At 38.1% G+C, this 17,913-nt stretch overlaps 3 protein-coding genes across 3 annotated transcripts; 2 read left to right on the plus strand and 1 right to left on the minus strand.

Annotated features, from left to right (window-relative positions):
* The first annotated feature begins 1,868 nt into the window (after positions 1–1,868).
* LOC106347606 (5'-nucleotidase domain-containing protein 4) lies at positions 1,869–5,744 on the plus strand. The gene is made up of 16 exons (XM_013787184.3): positions 1,869–2,288; positions 2,747–2,841; positions 2,928–3,047; positions 3,127–3,216; positions 3,312–3,427; positions 3,514–3,613; positions 3,708–3,779; positions 3,852–3,899; positions 3,987–4,064; positions 4,140–4,365; positions 4,453–4,616; positions 4,706–4,840; positions 4,937–5,067; positions 5,153–5,215; positions 5,304–5,382; positions 5,482–5,744. The coding sequence occupies exons 1-16, from the start codon at positions 2,033–2,035 to the stop codon at positions 5,548–5,550; spliced, it is 1,842 nt and encodes a 613-aa protein (XP_013642638.1). The 5' UTR covers positions 1,869–2,032; the 3' UTR covers positions 5,551–5,744.
* Positions 5,745–6,246: 502 nt separating this feature from the next.
* On the plus strand, positions 6,247–9,667 carry LOC106347615 (probable histone-arginine methyltransferase 1.4). Its single transcript, XM_013787193.3, has 15 exons — positions 6,247–6,535; positions 6,686–6,748; positions 6,846–6,948; positions 7,137–7,280; positions 7,410–7,513; positions 7,592–7,690; positions 7,776–7,845; positions 7,989–8,085; positions 8,202–8,256; positions 8,362–8,445; positions 8,529–8,606; positions 8,750–8,853; positions 8,961–9,133; positions 9,225–9,364; positions 9,437–9,667. The coding sequence occupies exons 1-15, from the start codon at positions 6,332–6,334 to the stop codon at positions 9,506–9,508; spliced, it is 1,590 nt and encodes a 529-aa protein (XP_013642647.1). The 5' UTR covers positions 6,247–6,331; the 3' UTR covers positions 9,509–9,667.
* A 322-nt stretch (positions 9,668–9,989) lies between these two features.
* LOC106347630 (isoleucine--tRNA ligase, chloroplastic/mitochondrial-like) lies at positions 9,990–17,592 on the minus strand. The gene is made up of 22 exons (XM_048747034.1): positions 17,311–17,592; positions 16,425–16,611; positions 16,201–16,355; positions 16,025–16,126; positions 15,867–15,936; positions 15,634–15,746; positions 15,421–15,489; positions 15,186–15,293; positions 14,733–14,877; positions 14,301–14,532; positions 13,925–14,211; positions 13,702–13,838; positions 13,308–13,455; positions 13,057–13,188; positions 12,836–12,964; positions 12,599–12,726; positions 12,337–12,501; positions 12,075–12,200; positions 11,513–11,586; positions 11,160–11,409; positions 10,761–10,940; positions 9,990–10,364 (listed from the first exon to the last, which is right to left on the minus strand). The coding sequence occupies exons 1-22, from the start codon at positions 17,389–17,391 to the stop codon at positions 10,119–10,121; spliced, it is 3,264 nt and encodes a 1,087-aa protein (XP_048602991.1). The 5' UTR covers positions 17,392–17,592; the 3' UTR covers positions 9,990–10,118.
* Between the last annotated feature and the right edge of the window lie 321 nt (positions 17,593–17,913).

Genomic DNA, 17,913 nt, shown 5'->3' on the forward strand with positions numbered 1-17,913 from the left:
AGGTTTTGGGGATAAGATTTCAAATTTTGAAAAATAAAAAAATTAAAATTTTCAAAGGATAAACTTAGAAATGTGCTATTTTGGTCATTTTAGTTTTTGAGTGCTATTTTTGTGATATAAACTTAGAAATGTGCTATTTTGGAGATTTGTCCAATAAAAAATCAAATGCACTAAAAAAGATACAATGATAAACTGTAAAGAAATTGATGAACATATTCAAACAAAGACTAGTCTTTTATATATCTGATACATATTGCAACAATAAAGACACAGTATAACATATATATTGGATAAACACTATTAAAATATATAATCATCTCAATTCGACAATCAAAAGACATCAGTCCACACAAGTACCTTGTGGTGTTGAGATACTCTCAATATCAAAGCCATATATATGACTAATAGGCAAACAAAAAAAAATTAGTAAACAACACTAGAAGCAAATTCATTCACGTGTGATGGAAATATGTAATATTTACCTCAATTCGTTCACTTAATTTCAATACTCCATCTGCTCATTGATGAACTTCTAGCTTTCTTCAATATGAAATGTCATATTCTATGTATGTTTTTTTGTTGTTGATCAATTGTGGATGATGCTTGTACAATTTCTTTATTCAATGATTTATTCTCTTTACAATTATAATTATTTATTTTATACATGAATTAAGGCACTAATAATACATAAATCCTAAACCTTAGCTTTATTAGAATAGGAAATCCATATAAAGTGGCCTCGAACCAACTCTTTTCAGTTGATAAAGGAAACAAAAACAAGGTTGTTTGTCTTGCAAAAATTGATCATGCTATAGTTCGTTCATTAACATTTTATGCATTTTAAAGCTTAATTTTTTTTTTGTAAATCGTAGATTATATCTAAATATATACTGTAACAATGTGTATTTCATGTGTATCCTTTGGTGTATTTCAACAATGTGAACTGTGTATTCCATGAATCCTTTGGCACCTATTGATAGCGAGAAACAATGTGTATTTCAAAGCCATTAAGGCAGCCCGGGAATGGAATACCAGCCAGTACACGGAGCCCTCAAACAAACACAAATTGTCCATCAATGCTACCATCTCCAACGATGCAACTCTGGAACTGATGCAGGAATGAATCCTTGTTACTTGCAGGATTAGGATATGGACAGTGGGGTCCGGAAGTCAGAAGATGAAATTTGCAGTCACAACTGCACTTCAAAAATGCAGAAACTTGAATATACGCAGAGTGAGATGCGAGTCAAACTCTTTCCAGCTAGTTAAAGCGCTGTCATCGGAGACCCATGAGCATAGAAATATATGGAATTGTGGCAGACATCTTCGGCTTAGCACTATCTTTTGATTTGATCACTTTTCATTGGATCTCTTGTGAGAGAAACAAAGAAGCTGATTTTCTGGCTAAACAGATCTTATCGTTTGAGCAATCAATGTATGCATTAAACTCTGTCAACAAACTTTTAAAAGAGTAATGAATGTTCTGTGTGGTTTAAAAAAAAAATACAACCTTATGATAACTACATATAGTACCATATTGCATATCTCTGTATTATTATTTTCAGTGTCATTTAAGAAAATGAACTTGATTGTGTAAAGCCATCGGCAAAAGATCCGCTAATGACCCACTAGTAGAAGACGACATTGCTTGATTCGTTTAAGATGGTTACATGTGATGCTTGGAGCTTGGTGATACGTTTAGGTACATAAGTTTAATTCATTTCGATTAATCTTTGTAATACTAAGTTGTGTTCTGCGCGAATAGATTCTAATGCCAAATTTGGATTGCGTCCCACATTAAAATTCGCACATGTTCCTCCTCCTTTTTGTCGCGTCTATAAAATGAGAGGGGAGGGGAGCATCTTTCATCTTTAAGAGGCTAAAACATCACGCCGTTTCCACACTTCAAACGTCGATGCTCTGCTGTCTTTTCCTTGTAGTGAAGCCTAATTTTTCAGTTAACGTTCCCCAACTGCGAAAGCGAAGCCAAAAGTGAAAGATCAATCTCAGCGCCGATCAAGTGTTCGACAGAATGCTCCTGTGCGGAGATATGGCGACCAAGTTCGCTTCTCCTGTCTTGATGGCGAAATCAACCGAATTGAGTAAAAGAAACAAGAGGAGATCTATAAGGATGTTCAAGTGCAGAGCCGCTGGAGCTGACGGCGGACGCGTGGCCGTCGGAGACGACGTGTTTTCCGTCACGACTTCTTCCAAGTACGAAGTGGACTATCTGGGTCAAAGCACCAAGGGAGATTTGAATCTCAAGCTTGACCCTCTCCACTCATTTGGTACAACACTTCCTTTTGCTTGTAGCTAGTTTTAGGGAATTTTCGGACAAGGCTTCGGTGTCTGGTCAGAGAAATTGAGTTAGGCTCTTGTTCTGTTTTTTGGGATGAATAAGAGGTAAAGGTTGAACCTTTTTTTCTTGTGGGTGTCTCCTTGACTCAAAAGATTACATTTTGTTGCTTTGTTATATAAAAATGTAGTTTCGTTATTAGAAAAAATGTTAACTTTTCCTTTCTCTACTTTTCAGAATTGAAATTTGAGTTTTTATGGAATCTTAGGACAAAGCTTCGGGTGTCTGGTTCTGTTTATTGAGATGAATAATAATAGCTAAAGGTTGAACCTTTTTATGATGGACTCGTCTCGCTGTAGGAGCAGATGCAAAGTTGACTTTTCTCCTCTGTTTGTTTGTATAGTATAGTGTGATGATTGAAAAATGTTGACTTTGTGTATACCCATGTAGGAAATGGGCAGGCTACGTTGGAGGGTCCCATTGAGGAGGTAGCGAGAACAGAGGCTCAAGCTGCTGAGAATTTGATTAGAGAACTGGGTATCCAAGTTCGTTTTCTAATCCTTGTATTTTGTGCGGACTTTCTGATGATCGATCATTCACTGGTTTCACACATTCATGCTTGATATTGTAGGGTCCTTTCTCTGCTCAACACTCTCCTCGGGGCATATTCTGTAGTCGTACATTGAATCTACGGTCTATTAGTGCAATTGGATATGATATGGATTATACTCTGATGCACTATAATGTCATGGTGAGTTCTTCTTTTCTCTCATACATAAGTAGGAAAAGATACACTAATACTTGATGTGAATTTGTGGGCTTGTTCTCAGGCTTGGGAAGGAAGGGCTTATGACTATTGCATGGAAAATCTAAAGAACATGGGTTTCCCTGTTGATGGACTTTCTTTTGACCCTGAACTGGTGATTGTCTTTATTCTTTTGAAAGGTTCCACATTGTCAGTATCATCTCTAGTTTCTTTAGTGCTAAGCACCAGATATGTCATCGCTTGTTATAGGTTATCAGGGGGCTCATGATTGACAAAGAGAAAGGAAACTTAGTCAAGGCTGATAGATTTGGGTATGTGAAGAGAGCCATGCACGGTACAGAGATGTTATCAAATAAAGCTGTCAGGTATATGGTTAGCCATGTGAAAAACTTGTCTTTGTTCTCTGTTTGAAGTCCGTCTTATTCTCTTGTTGCCTTTGTATGGATTAAAGTGATATCTATGGAAGGGAGTTAGTTGATCTCCGGAACCAGAGTCGATGGGAGTTTCTCAATACATTTTTTTCTGTTTCAGAGGCTCTGGCTTATGCACAGGTAACCTGTGTTTCTTCACCCTATGGAACACTCTTACTTCAAAACTTCACACATGGGTTTCTACTAAGAAATTATAGTTTTCAAATCGTTTCAGATGGTTGATCGATTGGATGATGGATCCATCTCGGCAGATCTTGGCATTCTTGATTACAGAGGACTGTACAAGGTACTTTACTTCCAGCAACCATCATTAAATTGAAAGCTTTGCATATTATTTATCTCTATTCAATGTTTTCAGGCTGTTGCAAAAGCTCTCTTCAGAGCACATGTTGAAGGACAACTTAAGGTGTTTGATAGTTTCTCCATTCTACAATTAGTTTCTTTAAAAAAATGAGTTTCCCAGGTCTCTAATTAATAACAATTATCATTGCAGAGTGAGATAATGTCCAAGCCGGAACTATTTGTCGAGCCAGACCCAGAGTTGCCTTTAGCACTTTTGGATCAAAAGGAGGTAATGTTTCTGTCTTCCTAGAAATATGTTTGATTATGATGGTGCATTTGTTAATGTGGTACTGTTTCCTCACAGGCTGGTAAAAAGCTCTTGCTTATCACAAACTCAGATTATCACTACACGGACAAGATGATGAAGCATTCATTTAATAAGTTCCTTCCCAATGACATGGACTGGAGGGATCTTTTTGACATGGTGATAGTTTCTGCGAGGAAACCAGAGTTCTTCCAGATGTCACACCCATTGTACGAGGTTGTGACTGGAGAGGGTTTAATGCGTCCATGCTTCAAGGCTGAAACAGGTAACTTCTCATTTTTTTTTTCCTACTGAATGTAAGCTGAGTGTGAAGAAAGCTAAGGTTAACTTTTTTGCCTTTGATCTCCTAAAGGAGGTTTGTACTCAGGAGGAAGTGCTCAGATGGTGGAGAGCTCACTCAACGTTCATGGAGATGAGATTTTGTATGTTGGTGACCATATATACACTGACGTCAGCGTATCCAAAGTCCATCTCAGGTGGCGAACTGCACTGATTTGCCGTGAACTGGAGGAAGAGGTAATGGATAACTTATGTTCTGAACTATAATCAAACAATGACAGAAGTTGGAGTGGCTTAAATCGGTTCTGTCTTTGTTTATTTTGCAGTATATGGCTTTAATTGGTAGTCGTGGTCACCGAGAAGAGCTAATAGAGCTTATAAATCAAAAAGAGGTTGTTGGGGATCTCTTTAACCAGCTTCGGCTTGCTCTGCAAAGAAGAAGCAAAGGTCGTCCTGCTCAGGTTTGTTCCTGTTCTCTCCTGTGCTGGATACAGTTGGTAGTTTGATCAGATAAGAGAATCGCATAAAGGTATCTCTTTTTATCTCTTTTTTTGTAGACTCTCGCTGCTACCAACTTGGCTGATCAAGAACTGACAGAGACCATGCAGAAGCTTCTCATTGTAATGCAAAGACTAGATGACAAGATTGGTCTAATGCTTGAATCAGACGGCGAGCTCTTCAACAAAAGGTTTTTACTTCTAAGAGGGACAAACTACACAAGTATCCAGGATACCTCTTCTGTCTTACTCTAGTTTTTGGGGTTGTTTGACCAGGTGGGGCTTCCTTTCACGTGCTGGTTTGTGGGACAAAAGCCACTTGATGAGACAAATCGAAAAGTATGGACACACCTCTTCTCTGCATCTCTGAGCAATCATATTTGTAATCTCCTCACACTTACTTCCCTCACTCAAAATTTGGTTGCAGGTATGCTGACATATACACATCAAGAGTCTCCAACTTCCTCAACTACACACCCTTCATGTATTTCCGCTCGCAGGAGCAGGTAAAAAGCTTTATATCAGATTGTTAGAATAAGTAGAATAGAAATCTGAGGCCTTATATTAATTAAAATCTCCATTGATGTTGTTTATCTCCTCTGCAGTCATTGGCTCACGATTCTCCACTTCCTAATGCGGCTGTGGAAATTCCTGATGCGGCTATGGAAAACTAGCGGTGATTGTGTTGTAATCTTGTTTTATAAAAAAAAAAAGTGTGGATAGAAGTGTAACAGTAGACATTCTGAAGCTCACTCTTTTTATGTATAAATGTGTAATATTTATATTCTCTGAACTAAGTTGAAGCTAGCTGGCCTTGGTGTAATGCTATTCTTTTGATTTTTTGTGTTATCTTGTATGATGCTTCTCAGTTTCTGCTTCTCAGTTTCTGCTTCTCAGTTTCTGCTTCACAGTCTTTTGACATCAGAAGCAGTTTGTGCAAAAGACTATTTGTAGAAAGCATTTGGTGAATATTTGAAGCAAGGCTCTTATGATTAGTCTCTATTGATGACATGGGAACCATGATAATATATATTTTTCTTATAATGCCACATCAGAAATCCATGGTTAGTTAAAATATTGTGATTATATCATCTATCTCACTTTTCAAAAACTTTGTAAAAAAAGATTACAAGTTCAATTAGATAGGAGAAGATTACTTTTCTAATTTATCTTGGGATTGAAAAAGATGTTAAAGTCATAACTTTAAGCCCAAAATTAAAATGGGCCTCACTAAACAAGCCCAAAGTATACGAAGATGAGCAGAGAGGGACTCCAGCCGACATCTAAAGAAAAATAAAATATAAATCTAAAATTACGAAATTACCAAACGGTGTCGTTTCATCCGTACCTCTCGGGCTTTGGCGGCTCTCCTCCTTACTTCTTCTCCTTGTCGTGTTTCGTCGGAACCTAAAACCCTTTTTACACATTCGCTTAGTCTCTCTCAAAAGTCAAATCATGGAGGCTCCTCCTCCTCCTTCTACGAATAAGCTTCAACAGCAAGAGTTCACTCTAGCCTCAGTCACTGATCTCACCTCCTCCTCATCTCCTTCCCCCTCCTCTGCTGTAGCTACGTTTTCCTGCGTTAATGAAGTCAGTGAGCTTCGATTTCAGGAATCTGAATCGGCCCATGGCTTCACTTTCGATCTTAGCTCCACTCAGGTAGCTCTCGATTCGCTTTAAAATCATCTTTTTGAATATAAAGTTGGAAACTTTTTCTATGCTTTAATTGAGTAATGCAACTAATGTTCATTACTATGGAACTGTTGCTGATAAGTATATTTTTTTTAAAAATCTGTTGTGTTTGTTCAGTTGTTCAAATTGGGACCGCTTCAGTTCATCTGTGTTTCTGATTGTTCGGATTCTGTAAAAGAGGTACGTGAAGCCTCCCGAGGAGTTGTATGTACTTTTATGATTTATTTAATCGTTTACCTCTTTGTGTCTGATATGTACTTTTATGATTTTTAACCAGACTTCATTCTCTCGAGGAGTTGTAATAAAGTTTAGTGATGAGAAGGAAAGCAAGGTTTTTTCTGATTCATTCGAGGAGTGGACAAAAGATGCTGCTAGAAAAGGTGCCTCTTTATACATGTTTATGTTTTTTTTTTTCTGTTGGTTCTTTCAGAAAAAAGAAAAAAAGGTTTTTGCTGTTGGTATAGAGTATCTGCCTCTCTGCCTTTATAGTTCACCAAATTCCAATTCTATTATTCATGACTGTTGCTTGTAATCATTTTTTGATGCCTTCTCATTCTTTCGTTTCTAGGATCATCCTTGCCCAACGGAACAGTTTCAGATGGTAATAGCAAGTTCGACAATAAGATAGAAGCTGCTTCAGCCAAAATGTATTTTCATTATTATGGACAGCTTCTACATCAGCAAAACATGCTGCAGGATTATGTGAGGACTGGTATGATGTCTGGCCTCTATCTCATTGGGAGGATGAGTATCACATTGGAGGAGAACTTTCTTTAGTTTTCTTCACACAGCTATTTGTTGACTCATGGTACCTCTTTTTATGCCATATTACTGTCTTCAGGTACTTATCATGCAGCAGTCATGGAGAATCGTTCAGATTTTTCTGGGCGTGTTGTTGTCGATGTGGGTGCTGGAAGTGGCATCTTGTCAATGTTTGCTGCACTGGTATGCAATTATTTAAAGACTTTTTGTGCCAAAAGGTTCTAGAATTACTCAATATTAACTATTTTCCCCCTAATATAGGCTGGTGCCAAGCATGTGTACGCGGTGGAAGCGTCAGAAATGGCTGATTATGCACGTAAGCTTATCGCTGGGAATCCATTGCTTGCTGAACGGATCACAGTAAGACCTGTACTCCTGTTTTGTTAGTTTCATTTTTCCATGTATATCCATTTCTCTGATGTTCTTCAATGTGGCACATGGGTAGGTGATCAAGGGAAAAATTGAGGATATTGAGTTGCCTGAGAAGGCAGATGTTTTGATCTCTGAACCAATGGGTATGTCATGTGTTCCAGAGATGGATTCTTTTTCACATTCTCTTCGTGAAAATCAGAATCTTTCAGAAGGCAAACATCAATTGATATGTCTTAGTGATTTGTTTGAATGCTATGTCTTATAATTAAATTATATGTGCATCTAGGCACTCTATTGGTCAATGAGAGGATGTTGGAAACATATGTTATTGCTAGAGACCGTTTTCTATCTCCAAACGGAAAAATGTTTCCTACTGTTGGAAGGTAAAGTTGATCTTTGATTTTTTTTTTTTAATCAACTAAAAGTTGATCTTTGATAGTTTTACTTGTCTTGTCTATTGCATAAACCTCTTCTTTCTCATGTTACTTTCTTAATGTAGGATCCACATGGCACCTTTCTCTGATGAATTCTTATTTGTTGAAATGGCAAATAAGGTACATATATTTTCTGAAGTTTCTTATAACATTCATAAAAGGAAATGGCTTGTTTAATTATGTGATGTTAAGCTTTCGCTAAAAATGTTTTTTACCTCTATGTAGGCTTTGTTTTGGCAGCAACAGAACTATTATGGAGTTGATTTGACACCTCTATATGCATCAGCACACCAGGGTTACTTTTCTCAGGTATATCCATTTACAACTAGTTGATCATTTGTTAGTTTGTCTTGTCCTCCTTTTTAAATGACTCGCATCAATTGATTTTGTAGCCCGTTGTTGATGCATTTGATCCGAGGTTATTGGTGGCTCCCCCGATGTTTCATGTGATAGATTTCACTCAGATGAAGGTATAGCTATTCAATTCCGAAGTGTTTCCTTAACACTGAGGACACTATCCAGTCATACTGTTTCATGTATGTGGAATATCTATATGCAGTTTTGGTGAATGGCATGATACCAAACTCACTCAGCTGTCAAATTATTTTCACAGGAAGAGCAATTTTACGAGATCGATGTCCCCTTGAAGTTCACAGCGTCTGTGTGTGGTAGAGTGCATGGCCTTGCGTGCTGGTTTGACGTTCTCTTTGACGGCAGGTATTAAGCCGGAACATATATGTGTTATCTTGTACTTCAAATTTAATATTCATTTGCTGTCATACAAATGAATACAATAAACCTGATCCGCTCGGTATGTCCAACAGCACGGTGCAAAGGTGGTTCACGACTGCTCCTGGTGCACCGACAACCCATTGGTACCAAATAAGATGTGTGCTCTCGCAGCCTATTCATGTCATGGCAGGGCAAGAGCTCACCGGTAGACTTCATTTGGTTGCCCACAGTACTCAGAGTTACACTATAAATCTTACTCTCTCAGGTCAATTTTGCTTGCTCGCCTGCATCCCTCCTTTTGAATCATATCAGCTTATTTCTTACTTTGTTTCCAATTTGCTTTTTTTTTCAAACAGCTAAAATGTGGGGGCCGGGTGCCAATCAAGGTGGAATCCTCCAGACATCATCGTGCAAATTCGATCTGAAGGAACCTTATTATAGAATGTCTCAGCCACAGGTATACCCAGTTGCACAAGAAACACCAGCACAACCGCAAGTAAGCGTTTGTTATTGCCTTGATTAGACAACTAGGATACGATCAACATGTGTTTACATTTTCTCGGTTCAGGACATACAAATACAGAGCGATGACTTGGAAGAGATAGAGTTACTACAACAGAACGCCAACGCTCAGCTCTAGAATGCAAGATTCTCTGCACTGCTTCCATCTATGCCATGTCTGTGTACTTTTGTGGTTGGTTAACTTGGTTTTAGCTCGAACCCTTTAACTTCAGACATTAAACCTTACGTATATTGGGTCCGAGTCCATTTAAGATATGCATTACCACATGATTTTTTATACTCTCGTATACACTAGTTTAATTGAGTTTTTGGTGCGCAAGAGCATGATTATTGGAGGTTCTTAGGGTGAGGTTCTTAGCGGAATATAAGAATCCGTCTCTTAACTTTTAACTAAAAAAGCTAAGAACCGATTCTTAAATAAGAGTTTTAAAAGTTGTTCTTAACTTTTTTAGTTAAAAGTTAAGAGAGAGTTCTTATATTCCGCTAAGAACCCCACTCTAAGAACCCCTAGTAATCATGCTCTCACTCTAAAAATTGAAATTTACTGATCTGATAGTTATGGAACCTTTTCATTTATAGAAAAAAATAAAGAGATTAAGTGGGAACCAAACGAAAAATAATTCGTTTTAGAGCTTATATATTACAATTGAGTTTACTGAAACAAAAATGAAATGAAGGATGTACAAAGAGTGCATTGAGCAAATGAATATATAGAGTAAATTTTACGCTCAGCTGATTACGGCTGCAACCGCAGGCTGAGGCGGATTAGCAACAATGACATTGAAACACCGTCCACAGAGAGTAGGATGGTCAGAAAACGATCCGACCTGCCCCGAGTAGTTCCAGCACCTCTCACACTTGGATCCCTCGGCTCGTGACACACCAATCCACACTTTGTTTTCTCCCTCCCCATACTCTCCAGTGTGCTGCACATTACTCACCATCTCCTTCTCTATTGACGACAGTAACTCAACCTGCATACATCCACAACAGTTTAATGGCTAAACTCTCATAGAAATGTACTCACTATCTATCATCAAATCTCGACTTTAGTCTAAAATTGTGTGGACCCTGGACACACATTTCATCAAAAGGGCTTCAGTGGGTTTATGAGGTTTTCTGGGATGTATTCTCTTACATCTAATCACAAAACGTCCCTACTGCTATAAGCCTATAGATTACTCTTCCTTTCACCTCTAACTACTAGGCTTTTCTCCTCTACATTTCCAAGATCTGGGTAGAAAGAACCAGACTGGATCCCATTTTGGTACATGTATTAATTAGTTCTTCTATAACGAATCTTATGGAGTGGCTATTATGATGTCAATTGAGCACAAGTTTCTAACCCCCCTAGAGATTTTGGTGCTTACCTGTGATGTTATGAATATGCGTTGCAGTGTGTCAGCTTCATTCTGAGCTTCACACATCTTTAATAACTTTGAGGCCATGCCTGCATCTGGGGTATGGAGATACACCTTCGCTTCTAAACTGGAACCGATTAATTTGCCATTACGTGCGAGCTCCAGCACTTTGTTCACCTCGGTTCTCAACTGTTACATAAACACCATAAGCCGTTTTAAACATAGCAGGCATCAAGAAACAGATGTCTATAGGAAGAAGAAGGAAACAAAGATTAAAACTAAACTGTCATCACACAGATTCTTAACTTCATCTCCACTAAGCTAAGGAGCTCTAATTCTTAACTATAACATGTGTAGCTGAGGAAAATGCTTAGTTTATCCGCTATGATATTAGGAGATTTGTTATACCTCGAGAAGCCTTTCCCAGAAGAGAATATCTTCAGCAGGAAATGAAAGCCATTGTTCGTTCAACGTAGGCCATTTAAGCTCAAAGACAAATTTTGCTGCAGAGCCATCTCCATTTCTGTACTCAAATGGCAGATTTTGCCAGACATCTTCTGCTAGATGAGGTACTATCGGCGCGATCACTCTCAGTATGGATAAAAGATGTGTTGAAAGAACGGTTTGACAGCTTCTTCGGGTAAAACTCGAAGTTCCCCTGAGATTACATTGAATAGCACAGAGGTATTGCAATCAAGGATTAGTAAGCAAAGGTCTACATAGGTTACAGTAAATATCAACCTAGAGAATGATAAACTTACCCAGTATACAGTCTATCTTTAGCAATATCGAAGTAGAAGTTTGACAGGTCGACAATTGTGAATCGTTGTATGATCTGAAAGAAAGAAAGCCCACTTAATAACACGGATCATCTAAAACATGAAACTAAATGGCAAAACACAAGACACAACACACAAAACAAATAAAAGAGGAAGCTGCAAGATGCGTTGCATCACGAGGTTCAGTGTCGATCTGAAAATACATTAATACACCAAATTCGCCTCCACCTCAATGGATAGAGATCCAATTGGTCAAATCTGAATTATGGTTTCTTATATATATTCGAGCTTCCAATAAATAAACTAAGTTTTCTACTGGTAATCTATCTATGTCCACCATCACAGGCAAATGAAAACATATGTGGATGAAGTTAGATCATTCAATGGGTTTTACAGTTTTTAGTTGTTCCCTCACTGCGGCCTCACATTTAAGCAGATAAAAGAAAATTGGCAGAGTCATAAAATGTTACACGTTTAAAGAGACTACTTTGTAGCGCTATTGATCAGTTCAACTGTATCAAAATAAAATGGTGAGATTTAGTACCTGGAATATTTTGAAAAACTGGTAGTTCTCGTAACACTCTTTTATGTTCTTTACAACATTCTCAAGCTGGAAGAGAGCATGCTGATCAATGATGGGTAAATCCTGGTACGGAACAGCATTATCAACCTGCAAACGCTCATAACTTATATTTAAAATATTGTCGCCCACGCCAAAATACACAATATAGAAGCAACAAATCTTGGATGGTGGGGCAAGAAGAAAAAAAAACTACTCTATATAAAGCTTAGAGTTAGAGACATACTCTCCAATCATGAAGATTCCCCAAGAGATATCTCAAAGTTCCTCTCAACTTTCTATATATATCAGACATTTGCCGAAGAATCTGTGGGCCTACAAGTACATCCCCTGTGTAATCTACACTAGAAACCCAGAGACGCATAACATCAGCCCCATAAGCAGGTGCGTCCTGGCATAAGAAGACAAGCCCTTGTCAGGAAATAGATTCTATGGGTAATAAAGATGTCTTAACGCAATGAGCACGGTTGTTTATTCAACTGGCGAACCTTTGAATTCTTCCCTCCTTCAATGACCATAAGTGGGTCAACCACATTACCCAAAGACTTGCTCATTTTCATACCCTTCTCATCCAGTACAAAACCATGTGTGATGACGGAAGAATAGGGGGCCTTGCCTATATACAACAATACAAAATGTGAAAAGGTCAACTTACACCAAGAAAGCTAAAATCTGTATAAAATATCAATTTATGTAGCCAAGTTATCATGGGGTGCATTTATCACCTTTTGTTGCGATGCTTGTTAACAAAGAACTCTGGAACCATCCACGATGCTGATCTGTACCTTCTAGATACACATCTGCAGGGAAAGTAAGACCCTCACGTTTCCCCAACACACCAGCCCAAGAGGAACCTAACATACATATGGGAAAGAAAGTGATGAAAAAATAGTTGTGTGGTGCTTTGTACTATTTTCTTTTAGTGAACATTGTTTTATTTTAGTACCTGAGTCAAACCAGACATCCATTGTATCAGTCCCTTTTTCATAATCAGCTGCTTTATCACGATATTTCTCAGGAAGTAGGTCTTCCACCGACATATACCACCATGCATCACTACCCTTTTGGGAAATTATAGCTGCCGGAGAGGGTTTTCACATAAGGTCAGAAAATCCATAGCTACTACGCCGAAAAGGAATATAACAGAACACAGCCAGTAAGGCAGTAAACCAAGAAAGAGACAGCATAGGGACTTACATTTAACATGGTCAACTGTCTCTTCATTCATGAGAGGTTCTTTTGTCTGAACATGATAAAAGACAGGAATAGGGACACCCCATGTCCTTTGTCTCGAGATGCACCAATCGGATCGACTTGAAGTCATGGCAGTTATTCTGTTTACTGCCTGGATGACAATTGCCGAAAGATACCAAATCAAACTCCAAAAAATATAACATGCAACTCTAAGAAAGATAATATAAGGAAAAACGCTATATCAAGAAGAGAGCAAGCGGTACGATATCATCCCAACAATGAGATCCGAGACCAAGATGGACCAGATCATGTGGTTCATGTTCTGTGAGTCTCCTTTTACAGCTAATATCCACACATGGTGCATTCATATAAACTCAACATGTAGTTAACTTGGTACCTGATGTGGTATCCATTTAACATTGTTGATTGCCTCCATAGTGGCCTTGCGAAACCCTTCAACCGATGCAAACCATTGCTCGGTCGCTCTAAATATCGTAGGTTTCTTAGTTCTCCAATCATATGGGTACTTATGAGCTGCATGAAAAAGGAAACTAAATCATGAGACTCTGAAGCAAACGTTCTCAAATGGTTGGTCCAAAAAGCACCTGAAACAAACTAACCATAAGATTCTTCCATGAGCAGAGACATATTTTCATCCAGGTAACTAACAACAGCAATATTCCCTTCTCCAAGGACAGAGAGTCCTCTAAACTGTCCAGCTTCTTCACTGAAGTTTCCTCCATCATCCACAGGAGAGACAATAGGTAGCCCATACTTCAGGCCAGTTGCATAATCCTCCTGACCATGACCAGGGGCAGTGTGAACCAACCCTGTTCCTGATTCCGTAGTTATGTAATCACCCCCTATAACGACTGGACAGTCCCTCTTGTCAACTGGATGTGTGTACCTGCAACCATGATGACACACTATAAACCAAAGGGTTCAAGTTGTAGCATCAAATGGGATTTCTTTTAATTTTTAAAATTGAAATGAAACCTGAAGCCTTCAAGATATGAACCCAGGAATGTTTTAGTAATGATAAGCTTCACACCCCATTTCGCTTCTAATGCTGGCACAAGGTCCGTCGCTACAATCACGAAAAGCTTTTGTTGATTCTTCAGAACTGTCCCCACCATTTTCTTTTTGTTGCTTGTAGACGCAGATTCATCTTCTGAGGATGACTGCACTTCAACAACAGAATACTGAAGCTTTGCATTCACCGCAACAGCTGAAAGTTGTACAAGAAGAAAAGGAAGAAGAGTCACTAAATGCCTATATAGCATTCAAATACGAAAACCACACAAAGAAACGTACTTATCCTAGCATCTAAGTGGACAAGAGAGGTGGGGAAGAACGGAAACAAAGGTAGGATGCATTTCGGCAGTTGAGAGTAACATTACGAATGCATTTTTTTAATGCGACACTTACCAGCATTAGCAGGAATAGTCCATGGCGTAGTTGTCCATACTGCCAAGCATATATTAGGCATAAACTCTTCTAGAAGGCTTGTTTTCACTCCGCCAACCAATTTGAAAATAGCATATATGCTTCTTGAGATATGACCCTCCGGATACTACATGTAAAGGAAGATACAGGTGGGACTTATATAAGACAACCACGGTAAAGTGTGGAATCTTCTAAACATTAAGCGGCATGCATTACGAAGAGAAATAGATAAATGCATTTAATCAAAGTTTATCGAGGATTTATAAAGCAATACTCTGGGTTTAATGTACTACAGAGTACATAATGTCAAATTGTCAAAAGAAGGGAGAAAAGGAATAGCAAGCCTAGGATGATTTTAATTGACTTTAGAATTGCTTTGAGCACATAATTTATTTTCTTCTTATAGATCATTTGAGATAAAAAAGGGAATTTTACCTCTAATTCAGCTTCTGCAAGAGCAGTACGAGATGAAGGGCTCCAGTGAACTGGTTTCCTACCCCTATAGATATACCCTTGCAAGGCCATTTGGCCAAATACTTCAATCTACAAATATATGATAAAAAGATATATAGACCTCGTCAGGCTTTTGAAACCTTACAGAACACTAATAATAATCATCTCCTGGAAGGTTATTTCGTCCAGTACATAATGTCGGAGGTGAGACCATTACCTGGGCCGCTTCATATTCCGGATCAAGAGTGAGATAAGGATTGTTCCAGTCTGCCCATACTCCAAACCGCTGTAAACACCAAGTATTATGAGATAATGTCAACTGAATGACTAAGTAAAATATCTCTCATAACTAAAATGCCCTGTGAGATCTCATAATGGCTGTTCCATTCAAAATGAGAACTCATGTACGGGATTGAAGCTTGATAGCCACCTTAAATGATTCCATTTGTGTTTTGACTGTTGCTTTTGCAAATTTCGCTGCCTTTGCCCTCAACTTTAGTGGTGTGAGTTCCTTTCTCACTTCCTGATCCATGGACTGCAGAACTGAAATGTTGACAGTTACAGCTAAATTACTCAGGCAATTAACAAACTGGAAGATAACAAATGCAGAATTACTTTCATATTGTAATGTTCTCAAAGGTCCATAACCTATTAGTTACTTGCCTTTCAACTCAATTGGAAGACCATGGCAATCCCACCCAGGAACGTACTGAACTTTATAGTTTTGAAGCAGCTAGTCGAAGAAGGAGACAATTTGATGAGAAGAAACTCCATTATTGGATGTAAGGAAATGCATCTCCAAGTAAGCAAAGGCGAAATACCTTATAGCGATTAATGATATCCTTCAGTATCTTGTTAAGAGCATGACCCATATGTAGGTCACCATTGGCATAAGGAGGACCATCATGAAGAACGAAACTCCCCTGCAAATCCAACTAACGATCTCAGACACCAGTTTTGAAGCAAAGTTTCCGTGATAGAATTTCGAGAAACTCACTCCATTGTTACTATCTGAAACTCTCTTGAAGACCTGGTTCTCGTCCCACAACTTCTGGAGTTCAGGCTCCCTCGTCAGAGCATTCGCTCTCATACCAAAACCAGTCTTCGGCAAATCAACGGTGTGCTTGTACTTCCCTTCTTCTTGCTTTTCCCCTAACCAAACACAATAGCAGGTGAGTGCCACGCTGCTTACGAAAGAAGTAAAAGCAGAGAGATGCAAACCTTCAGATGCTTTCTTTGCCGCCATAACAGGCCCACGAGACCGTCGCTTTGATGAATGACCAAACTCGTTGTTTGGTTGAGTCGAAAACATGAAAGAAAACGCCTTGACGGGAGACCTACCCTTGGCAAGAAAGGAATCCAACGGTGTGTTTTTCCTTAAATTCGAACAACTTCTACCTGACAGTACCTGAACGGGCCACAAAGCACAATCTCAAAACTATTTTTCACTACAGAAAAATACAAGAATTTGTCAAAATGACGGGGTGAAGTGTTCTTTTCCAAGAAAGTTCCTGATACGAGCCTGTAAGTTTGCCTTAGATCTCAGCAAACCGGAGCCGTGATTAGAATAGAGAAAAAAGATAACTCGCTTCCTTTTTAAAGCAGCTCTCTTGGAGATTTAAGGTTAATTGTTTAAAGATGATTTATTATTAATTCCTTGAGATTCTTTTATCAGCCAAGATACATAATAAGATCCTACAGTGATTTAGGGAAAGATCCTAAACTTAAATAAAAATTAAAAAAAAACACCAAAAAAAAAAGAAGCCTAATTTGGAAACCTCTTTGCAATGTCGGTCATATTTAATACCCTAGCGTGTATCAGTTCCTTAGACAACACGTTTTCTATAACAAAATCGAATTAGTTACAAATTTGGTTATCTGTGGCTCTCTCCAAGTATTTATTTTTATATGAGATGCTCAGAGATCCATAACTCTAAGTGAACTAATTCGAATTTTATCGAACAACTGGTGTGCAATAAGTACTAAAAACCTCAACTACTGTTTTCTGAGAAAAAAAAGGCGATCACTTTCCTCCCATTACCAAAAACAAATGGAGTAAATGGAGATTTACAGATTCGAAGGAATCTTTATAACTTTTTTCACATACTCTGTAAGATGATGCCTGCACCATTGCCATTGCAGCTGCTTCCCTGGGATTTCCCGCAAAAGATTTGAACAAGGAAGACATCTTCTATACACAATTATCTCTCTCTCTCTCTCTCTCTCTCTCTCTCTATTTTTCGCTTTCGATTTCTCAGCTCATTTTCATCTCACGGGTCATTCGCTATAAGCTAAAGAAGGGAGAAGAGAAACGTCGACGACAAACTCAGAAACCCTTATGTCTGTGTGGATAAACTGAACTTTGACACTATAACCAAACCTCAAACTCGCTTCACTTTTGGAGTTCTTTATTCCTTCATCCCTATATTTCCTGTATTTTCCACAAAAATCCCTTTATCTAATAAAATACAAGATATCATAAATTATTATTTAGAACATATTAAAATAATAAAAAGGTATACTGAAATAGAAATAATTTTTTATATTAATATTTTTTTATTCACAGCTAAAAAAATTAATATTTTTATATAGTTACTTATAAATATAATTTTAGGATTTTATGGATTTTGGAACTGGATTTAGATCACTATCGCAATTTAGATCACTATCGCAATTTAGATAATCAGCTGTATACGATTAATAAATAAAC

Source organism: Brassica napus, chromosome C2 (genome assembly GCF_020379485.1).
Source record: "Brassica napus cultivar Da-Ae chromosome C2, Da-Ae, whole genome shotgun sequence".
Taxonomy (NCBI): domain Eukaryota; kingdom Viridiplantae; phylum Streptophyta; class Magnoliopsida; order Brassicales; family Brassicaceae; genus Brassica; species Brassica napus.